We start from the raw sequence: 11,397 nt of genomic DNA, 5'->3' as shown, positions 1-11,397 counted from the left end.
CTGTATTCATGCATGGATATTTATATATTTTTTAAAAAATATATCATTGTGGTTATTGAATTCAAAACTTTTAATAATACCACTTAAATTCAAATGATGAACATAAATCAGATAATATTATAATTGCCTCACAAATTACACTTTAAAATTGTTTTGAAAACTAGATTTTATATTCATTGTTTTATTTTCAATATACATATGTAAATTAAAATTGTCAAACATTTATAAATGACAGTAAGGTTATTATCCTTTCAGATCTCGCCACAGATCTTCATCAGTTCCCTTGTTTCTTGTTTTTCAACAAGAAACTTTTTATACCCAAGTGTCAATTGCCCGCTCAATTAGATACGTGTGCAAAGAAACACTCTGATCGAGTGTTGTTTTAATAAGATATTAAAACAACGACTATGGGATTAAGCCTGACTATTTTGAAAAACAAAATAGAAGTCATCCCAAATAAAAAAAGGCCAACCCTCCTAATTGTGAGACCGGGCACCGTCGTAATGTTGTTTATTGCTGTAGTAAACAGCAAGAAACAAGAAAAAACACATAACTAATTTGTTGGTATTGCAACAAATTAGTTATGTGTTTTTTCGTCGAGAATCGACGAACGCATAGCAGTGGGAAAGATTTGGTTTTGTTTGCAAGTGAAGTTGCTCGAGTTTAGGTAGTGCCAAAGAAATTCTCGATCAGAGTGTTTCTTTGCACACGTATCTAATTGAGCGAGCAATTGACACTTGGGTATAAAAAGTTTCTTGTTGAAAACCAAGAAACAAGGGAACTGATGAAGATCTGTGGCGAGATCTGAAACTATAGTCTTCCCTGCCTTACCCCTTGGTAAATATCGCCAATTTTTCCCACTAATAAATTAAAGTTGTTTTAGTAAAATATTAATACAACGACTATGGGATTAAGCCTGACTATTTTGAAAAACAAAATAGAAGTCATCCCGTCATCCCAAATTAAAAAACGCCAAACCTCCAAAAGTTTTAATTTCATTCCAAGATTTATTCGCCTTCCTCTGTTCTTCTAAAACTTGCCGTCTCCACGTTACCACAGGTCTACCCCTACGGCGGCTGCCTTGCGGGTTCTACTCAAGGGATTCTTTGGCAATATTTGGCAGTATTTCTTGTTTCCTCAGTGTGTGACCAATCTATCGCCATTTCCTTAGTGTCATTTCCTCGACCATTGGGTTTTGGTTGCACCTTTCATAAAGGGATTGGTTCGTAATCACATTAGGCCAATGTATTCTTACAATTCTTCTTAAGCATCTATTGACGAATGCCTGGAGTGACTTAGCTGTTCTTAATGACATGTTCGATGTTTCGCATCCGCACAATAGGACTGACTTTACATTTGAGTTGAATAGCCGTATTATTGTACTACGTCCGATTTCCGATGATCTCCATATATTGTTGAGTGTACCGAATGCTTGTTTTGCATTTCGCATGCGGCCATTTATATCTGCTCCAGAGCCTCCAGTCGACGTTAACAGATAAATTCTTTTACTTCTTCCAAAGGGGTGTTGTCCAACGGTAATGGTGTTGTGTCCTCTCTGCGCATACTCCTGCACTTGGTTTATTTGATGTTGTATGTCCGTCCGTCCATTAAAATTGTAATAAACACTCTAGGCCTCAATTATGGACCGATCGTCACAAAATTTTGTTGGGAGGTCAAGTTCCGACCAGAAGAGGCCCCATTATTTGTTGGTGATAGTCGTAAAATGTGAAATGAACCAAAAACAAAGTTGTTATCTTATTTTTCAGATACTCTGGAAGTCGCAATGATGATTTGATGGGCGCGAAATTTTAACAAGTTTTGGGGTTACGACAAAGAAGAAGCTTGTAATTTAAAATGATGATCTAATAATAATATAACCCGCTAATTAATGGACTGAAACTGTTGTGTGAAGATTGGTAAAATTTTTAGTATAATGGCTATATCATTCTGCCGGGGAGATATGTTGCATCCCCATAAGATATAGTTAGAAGAGGAACTCTTGATCTTTCCATTGATGCCAAATACGTTGGTATACATGGTCAGGTAACAGAGCTTCAGCCAAATATATACCGGATTCACGCTAGAGGACGCATTTATAGTTCAATATCGACAACATTTCCCACGACGCACATTGGGGCAAGATTCCAAAAAACGGAGATTAATTCAGGGAAGCATTCGAGTGATCTAATGTTTATATTTTTCGAAGGTTTACACTGCAATCAATATAACGGAACACAGTTTTGGTGCAAATTGAGGGATTGGAGAGGTATATTCGAAGCCCTCATAAATGGCTACCATAAAAACTATGAAGTGTTTTTACGGTTTTGCCTACATTTCTTATTTGATGAATCTAAAATTTTCTAATATAATATACGAGGGCGGTTCGGAAAGAGAATAGTTAGTTTTTCAAAAATATTTTTATTTTTCAATATAATCTCCTGAAACTTCAATACACTTAGTCCAACGCTTTTCTAGCAATTCTATCCCTTGATTAAAATAGTTTTCCTCAAGGTCTTCAAAATAGTGGTTTACAACTGTAATTGCATCTTCATTTGAGGTAAAACGCTTGCCAGCAAGGATTTTTTTTAGATTTAGAACAAGTAAAAGTCACTGGGAGCTAAATCAGGAGAATAATGTGGGTGGTCAAGCAACTCCTACTTTAATTCGTTGATTTTAGCCATTGTTAAAACACTCCTGTGCGCTGGTGCGTTGTCTTGATGAAAAAAAATTTATTTGTGTTGTAAGCCAGGAAGTTTTTCTCGAATTTGTACATTTAATTGATCCAAAAGGTTGCAATAGTACTCTGTATTTATTGTTTTACCCTTTTGCAGATAGTCAATCAATAAAATACCTTTGAAGTCCCAAAAAACCGTTGCCACAACCTTACCAGCCGATTGAATTGATTTTGCCTTCTTTGGGGCACTTCCTACAGCTTCAGTTCATTGTTTGGATTATTCTTTTGTCTCTGGAGTATAGTGGTGGATCCATGTCTCATCAACAGTTATGAAACGGCACTTAAAATCCATTTTATTTCGCTTAAAACGATCCAAAGAAGCTTGAGAAATATTCATCTTATGCGTTTTTGATCAACTGTTAACAAATGCGGCACCCATCTTGCAGAAAGCTTTTTCATCTGTGGTTCTTCATGCAAAATTAAATGGACTCGATCATTTGAGATGCCCATGTAATTAGCAATTTCACGCACTTTTATTCGTCGATCATTTAATACCATATCATGCACTTTGGCTACAATTTCTGTTGTTGTTGCTGTTTTTGGACGTCCACTACGTGGTTCATCTTCAATGCTTGTACGACCACGTTTAAATTCAGCAACCCAATTTTTTTAATATTTAATGACAGCACGCATTTCTAATTTTTCCATTGCAAAAAAATTGCAGATGCGTCTTTTTTGAACACCTGTTTCTATATGAAGGAGTTGCCAGATCGAAACAAAATTTAACATGTGTTCATAACAGAGATGGAAGTTTCCAAAACACTTAACTTTTTTCTGTTTATACCGCGCTTTTTGTGCTAGGCTAAGAAGTTTCCGAATTGCCCTCGTATGAAAAAACCATTTACTTAATTTTTGTACAATGGCGAACTAAAAATTGTAGTGTTCTGACTGCGATTCCATAAAAAATTGTAGGGCACCATGTTTCGAAACCAATGAACGCAAACAAACAAAACGATTCCCGTACCAATCAGACAAAGTCACAAACTTTTCAGTTTCTCTGAATCGTTTCGCTCTCAAAACAAAACCACAAACTTTTCAATGCAAAAATTCGAAAACCGTACGATTACTGAAATGTACAACGGCTATGCTTTGCCGAGTTGTTTCAGTCACCACCCAAACAAAAAGAATTTTTGGCAAACATTTGCGAAATGATCCATGCCACATTCAGACACACACACATTTGAATGCTTAACAACCCAGCAAACCAATCGTACAGATATCGTAACGAAATCGGAACAAAATTCGGACCTTACGTCCGATATCTGATCCGAAATCCTAACGATATCTTAACGAAAGTTGTATGAAGTGGTTGACATAATTTCGGAACGAAATGTCGGAGCGAAATCGGATTTCCATTTTTTGTGCAATCACACTACAGGTCGGAATTTTGATCAGATCCTCATGAAGTTTTCCTATTGATGGTTGGCGTACATCCCACTTTTCCATTTTTTTATTTGAGTTGTACTGACGATGCACTTAAATGCGTTTCAACAAAATTGATCTGTATTAAAGAAGACGTTCAGAGCAAAGGCGCTAAGCTATCCCAATTTTAATATTTTAAATTTTACCAGTCAAAAGCTTCTGCAGAGGGGTAGTGGTGTAGGGTATCAGATAGTCGGCCCCGATCCGACTATAGCCTTGGCTCACTTGTTTTATAGTAGTGTGTGTGTTGACAAGGATGGGTATATAAAATATGTCTTGTATGTGAGTATGACATTGTATGTTCAAGGAACACCATAGATCAGCTCAGTCGACCGTAGCACTGTGGTCGCAAAGTCTTATTTTTGGTACCAAATGTGTTCATATCTACTAATAACATGTTAAATTTCTCTAAAATAAATTTGTTATGTATTACTCTTTAAAAATAGCATCAAAAAAGAGAAATTTGAACAGGTTGAATTTCAAGTGAATTCAGTGCAAAAGTAAGGTGAAAGTAAAATATTAATATCAAACTAAATGAAATTATTTTGACCAAACTTAATTCGAATATTGAAAAACAATGTATTACCTTAATTTGTAGGCAGTTTTGTGTTTGTTAATTTTTGGGATTCATTATTGAATACGTGTGTTGACTGAAGGACTTTTGTGATATCATCTCTTCAGTATAATTAAATTTCATGTAAAGTTTTAGTTATGTTCCCCCTTTTTCCCCCAACGATTTTTTTAGAAGATAAATAGTAGTCTATAGATTCTATTTTCAAAATATTAGCTGCTATTTTCCGCAACTTTGGAACTTATTCCCAAAATACTAAGGGAACCTTTCAGGACGTTTTTGTAATTTTTTTCAAATGTCCAGGTGTTACATTTCAGTTTTTAAATATATAGAAGAGACATTGTGCGGTTCAGTTATATGAAAGATACGTCAAAATGTGGTCCTCAATGTAAAATTTTGAAAATGCAGCCATTTTGATTGATTATTACGGCTAGAACCCTAAAAATACCGAAAATTGGGCGGTACCGATTTATGGGGACAACATCAAAGGGTGGATCAACATTAATCGATAATTTTCTCGTGATAGCCTACCTCCAGCAAAGATTAAGTGGCATTTCGGCCATTTCGAATTGATAATTCAAATAAAACCTTCAAAATTCCGAAATTTGGGGGGTACCATTATATGGGGACCCTATCAAAACGTGGACCCAATTAAAAAAAATTGTAAGAAGGTTTTCTAACGCTAGGGTACCGTTCTATGGGGGCTATACCTAAAGTTGGACCTATGTTAAATTTTGTTTTTTGCTTCAATTTATATGTGTTGCTAAACTAGCCTTTACTGCAATTTTCGTATTGATATCTGCACAGGAAGTGTTTTTGGCAAGTTCGACCACAGTGCGTCCTGAAATCATAGGCACCAGCACACTATCTCTGAGATCCACTAAATTGTCAGCAGCTGCTTAGTTAACCTCCAGTACGTTTACTGTGATATTTTCACTATTCTCAAACTGGACAGGCTTCGTTAGCACTTAGCTATGCATGTCCGGATGCAGGCGGCATTTCAACTTTCATGTTATCACATCGGAATCCTACAATAAACATTTATTATATCTGTCTAATTCTATAACCAGATTGCATACATGAGGTATAAATGAGCCAATTACCACATGTAGATTTAAATCAAATACAGGCATGCAATTATATACAAATAAGAATAGAAAAAAAAACTTGTAAAATATTTAAATTGTTTATCAACAAAAAAAAAGCTCGCTTGGGTATTTCTATAAATTGGATAATTAGTATAAATTAGCCGTTAATTCGACATTTGTTAAAGTTGTTTTTAACTAAAATGAAATTTACCACGGGAATAGCGGCAATTATTGTGCTGTTGGTGTCATCAAAACTAATGAAGACCAAGGGATCCTTAATACTAAAGGTGACAGGATATCGCATTATAATATGTAGCAATAGATTAAGAATTTCATTTCTCTTCGCTATTTTAGCAAACATGGACCTATGAGCTGAAGTCGGTTGAATCTCATACTGATAATTCAGATTTAGTGGGGTTCTCTGATTGGAAAATTGATCGCATTAGCCGTGGTCAATATGCTATCTCCGGTAGTATATCAGTAAATATCGATATTGTTGATGGCGATGATAATGAGGTTAATATTTCGATCGAGTACACAAATTCGGAATTAATAAAAATGTTTTACTTCTTTAGGTTGAATTTAAATCATATCGCAGTGAAAATGGTGTCAAGGAATACAAACCACTACCATTCGTGGTAGCACGTCAACATTTGTATAAATACCTCAATACATATTACAAGGATTTTGTTATGGAGTCCCTAAGCAAATGTTCGAATTTACCGGCATTTGAGGATAAATTTGAACCACCTTTGCAAAAGATAACTTACACCCTAGATAAATGCCAATTTAATAAGGAGGATTTCCCACAACATCTGCAGGATGGTTTCTACAAAATTGTTATGAATGGTTTTGGTCCTGCTAATTGGGGACTAATTTTCGTAGTCGAAGTACAAAATGATATATAAGTTCTGAAATATGTATGTAAATTGATGAGGTGTTGGTTTAAAATAAAAATTATTGTGATTGTTAAGGGACCTCAACATTTCCTTTTTTCTATTCTTCTATTCTACATTTGATTAAATATTTGGCCGGGGCGACTTGTGTGGAAGGAAAAAAAAAAACGTAAAAAAAACGTAAAACGTAAAAACGCGTTTCTGATTCCTGGGATTGCAGTGAGCAAAAAAGTCCACTGGACCATATGAAAATTGAGCCTCCCGATTTTGACTTGAAGTTTTATATTGACGTTTTTTGGATATTTTGGCATATAACAGCCCAACCATTGACAATATAAGAAACCCAGATTTTCACTACTTTTACCGTTATAAAATAATAAAACAAAGTGAACCAAATGAATCGAAGGTATTTTCGTTGTCCATGGACCCCAACACTATAGAATTTTGTAACAGAACGCTTGAATATTTTTCTGGTCAACATTTGTAGCACGGTGTCATTTATCGATATTTTCCGAAAAATGTGCACTTTCTTAAGGCCTGAAGGAGCATTCCAATACTTTTGCGATGTACTAGAGAGTTCTTAATTATTGTCTTGGCTACAACTTTGGTCTTTGTGTTGGATCGCAAATATCAATGGTTTGGCTGTTATATGCCAAAATATACAAAAAAAAAGGCCAATAAAAAACTTCAAATCAAAATCGGGTGGATCGATTTTCTTAGTAGACATATGGTCCAGTGGACTTTTTTGCTCAGTTCAATCCCAGGAATCCGAAACGTGAAGGGCCCATTGAGGTTTTCAAATCGCCCCGGCCTATTACATATACTTCTAAATCTGAGTCCTTTAAAAAATTAGCAGACATGAGTAGATAGATGACTGAGTGACTGAAAATAAACATACAAAAATAAATGCCGTGAAACATGACATTAGTCTGGTTGTGGGTATGTAGTTAGTCGCAGGTAGATAAAAGACTGACAACAATTCGCATAGAACCTAAATTCTTTGACACTAGCAGCAGATGATGAGCAGACCGTAGATATATTTTACGAGTGCCTAGAAAAAACATACAGCCGATTTCCTTACTTACTTGAACTAAACAGAACGTTTTGTTCCATAGACCGAACTAGGAATAAATTTCCAAAGGCACCGATTTTCTGCTTTACTTCTCCAATTTTGAATGCCATGTTTTGTGATGTCCTCTTCAACTTGGCCAACTTTTTAACCATCTTGTTGACAGGGCCATGCCAATAGAATCGTTGTAGCTCGATACGGTTTACTATATCGATGTCGGACGGCTGTGGACGAAAATCGAAAAATGTTATGATAACTTTTGTATATGTTTACGTTTCCTTCTTACAAAAAAAAACATCAGATGCGACGAATCTGCAAGAATTTTGTCTTTATCTGCATCCATAATGAAGTTATAGCTCTTTAAATATGAAAAATATTTCCCAGGTAATCTAAAGTGACAGGGTGATGTAGGGGATGGAAGATACCAAGCAACGGTTCTGACCGGCTTTAACATGGCAAAGCCCAGGATTTATCTTGGTCCCTCTTTCATGTCAAGTGGACATTGACCTCCCCGTGGTGTCACCTGGGGAACTGCCTGTGTCACCCGTTAAAGATAGTGAGCTAACATGTGCCGCGCGTTCACCCAAAAGAACGTTAAATACTTCGGTTTGGGCGTCGGAAAAGCAGCCTACTATGAAAAAACGAAAGAAAAGAAAAACAAACCCCTCTAAAGTTGGCGAATCCCGTAAACGTTTTAAGGACCATGATCTGCGAATCTGCACCTGGAATGTTCGCACTCTTTATAGAGAAGGTGCAGTCTTGGATTGGCAGATGTACATAAAAAGTACAAGGCCGACATTACTGCCATACAGGAAATAAGATGGATTGAGAAAGACGTCACAACAACATCTAAAGGTGGCGCACTGTATTATAGCTGCCATGACGTAAAGCATGAGTTTGGTTGCGGATTCGTAGTTAGTCGGAGGCTAAAACATCTGGTCTCCAGCTTCACCCCAGTGAATGAAAGACTCGCTGCAATTCGATTTAAAGCAAAATTCTTCAACATCAGCTTTATTTGCGCTCATGCTCCCACAACGACGAACAGACCAAAGATATATTTTACGAGCGCTTAGAAGAAACTTTAAAATTATACTAGGCGATTTTAATGTCAAAATTGGAAAGGAGAATATCTTTGGCCCAACAGTCGGGAAATTCAGTCTGCACAGTGAAACATCTGACAATGGTATGAGGCTGATAGACTTTGCAGCTGCAAAGAACATGGTAGTTAGCAGTACCAGATTTAAGCATCTCGATATTCATAAGGGCACCTGGCTGCCTCCAGGCCAAAGAACAAGTAATCAAATTGATCATGTTGATAGATGGAAGACATTCATCGAGCGTGGACCACTACCTTGTTGCAGCAAAGTCACGTACCCGTCTAAGCGTTGCAAATAAAGCATGAACAGATACAACGCGGAAGTTGGACATCGGTAAGCTGCGAACACAACAGATAGCCACAGCATATTCCACTCAACTAGCCCAATTGCTTAATGAAAGCACAGATAATACCGATAATATATCAGCACAATGGCAAAATATTGTCCATTCAATGCAAACAGCCGCAAAATCCATACTTGGATACCAGAGACCTCCACCAAGCAAACCATGTTATGACCAGGAGTGTCGTGCTGCTACCGAAGGAAAAAATACGGCATATAGGGCTACTATACAATCAGTAGCAACGCGCAGCGCACGAGAGAGGTATGGGGAGAAAAGGATATAGGAGAAACGTCTTTTCCGCAGGAAAAAGAGAGAAATGGAAATGTAGAGAAATCGAGATGTACAGGAGCCACACTGAAGTCCGAAAGTTCTACCAACGAGTAAAACATTAAAATGCTGGCTTTGGTACAGACGCATCCTCCTGTAGAGACCAGCAAGGTAATTTGGTAACTGATACAGATAGTGTACTAAGGTTATGGAAAGATCATTTTTCAAACTGTTGGTATCCGATAGTAGCGATGATGGTAGAAGATGGTATTGAATGTATACCACCCGGCCAAGATGAGGTAAAGACAGCAATAAACCGGCTGATGGCTTGCCAGTCGAGTTGTTCAAAACCGGAGGCGACACGCTGATAAGGCGTATGCATCAGCTAGTTAGCACCATCTGGCAGGAAGAACGCGTACCCGGCGATTGGAACGTGAACATCCTATGTCCAGTCCACAAGAAGGAAGATAAGAATGTGTGCTTCAATTACTGGGGTAGAAGTCTTCTCCCTATTGCATATAAAAGAGTATATTGCATATTGTGTCAGATAATAAAGCCTATGGTCAATGAAATTTTTGGACCCTATCAGTGCGGCTTTAGACCTGGCAAATCCACCACTGACCAGATATTTACCTTGAGACAAATCCTGGAAAAGACCGAAGAAATGCAGATCGACACCTTCCATCTTTTCGTCGATTATAAAGCAGCCTTCGACAGCCCTATACGTTCAAAGCTGTTCCAAGCCATGTCTGATTTTGATATTCCTGCAAAGCTCATTCGGCTTTGTAGAATGACATTAACTGATACTCGGTCCTCGGTTAAAATAGGAAAGAACCTCTCCGAAGAGTTTATTACCAAAAGAGGTTTCAGACAAGGAGACGGCCTGTCGTGTGATCTTTTCAACATCCTGCTGGAGAAGGTCATACGAGACGCGAAGATCAAAAGAAGTGGAACAATACACACGAACAGCCATATGGAACTTGCTTATGCCTATGACATTGACGTCATGGGTCGATCGGTAAAGGAAGTAACTGACACCTTTGCATAAGTCGAAATGGAATCTTCTAAAGTGGGTCTGGCGGTAAACAGCGAGAAGACCAAGTTGATGGTGTCGACGCGCAATGCGTCCATAGAGATCGAGCCAACTGTTGACGTTAGTTGCTATAATTTTGAGGTAGTAAAGGACTTCGTCTACCTCGGCACCGCCGTAAACACAAGCAACAACATCAGAAGTTAAATACAAAGAAGAATAGTGTTGGCCAACAGATGCTTCTTCGGTCTGAGTAAGCAGTTTAGGAATAAAGCCACATCTCGTCAAACAAAAACAACGCTTTACAAAACACTGATACTACCCGTGCTGATGTATGGTTCCGAAGCCTGGGTATTTGCGCAGGTGCTTGGTGTGTTTGAGATACAAATTCTTCGAAAGATCTGTGAACCAATCTGCGTTGACGGTGAATATCGACATCGTATGAACTACGAGCTGTATCTGCTATACAACGACATCAGTATATCATAAGAATGAGCGATGATGAACCCGCTAAAAAGGCGTATAAATACTATAAATATAAATAAAATATAAATTTACTTGTGAACATTTTCATCCGATAATTTTTTCAATTTTTCACGCCAAGAGTACATCGATTAAAAATAAATCTTTGTATGTCGATAAACGACCATCCTATAGCACTATGAAAAACTGGTTTAATGAATTCAATCGTGGCCGACACTCGTCAAAAAACGAAGTTTGTAAGGGTCGTCCAAAACGGCCAGAAAAAATTAAGTCGTGTGTGAACGGATAATCCATGATCGCCATGTTATATACCGTGAGATAGAGGCATCCTTGGAAATTTATTCCACCAACTAACATTTGGCGGCAAAAATGGTGTTTTACTCGTTGGATCACGTGT

At 37.4% G+C, this 11,397-nt stretch overlaps 1 protein-coding gene across 1 annotated transcript; it reads left to right on the top strand.

The window, feature by feature from the left end:
- Positions 1-5,954: 5,954 nt before the first annotated feature.
- LOC141396560 (uncharacterized) lies at positions 5,955-6,790 on the top strand. Its single transcript, XM_073972122.1, has 3 exons — positions 5,955-6,102; positions 6,170-6,331; positions 6,391-6,790. Exons 1-3 carry the CDS (start codon positions 6,016-6,018, stop codon positions 6,721-6,723), a joined length of 582 nt encoding a protein of 193 aa, XP_073828223.1. The 5' UTR covers positions 5,955-6,015; the 3' UTR covers positions 6,724-6,790.
- The last annotated feature ends 4,607 nt before the right edge of the window (positions 6,791-11,397 follow it).

Source organism: Musca autumnalis, unplaced genomic scaffold (genome assembly GCF_047663935.1).
Source record: "Musca autumnalis isolate F117 unplaced genomic scaffold, ASM4766393v1 scaffold_3, whole genome shotgun sequence".
Taxonomy (NCBI): Eukaryota; Metazoa; Arthropoda; class Insecta; order Diptera; family Muscidae; genus Musca; species Musca autumnalis.
Note: the sequence above shows the minus strand (reverse complement) of the source record. Positions and strands in the feature narration are given on the sequence as shown.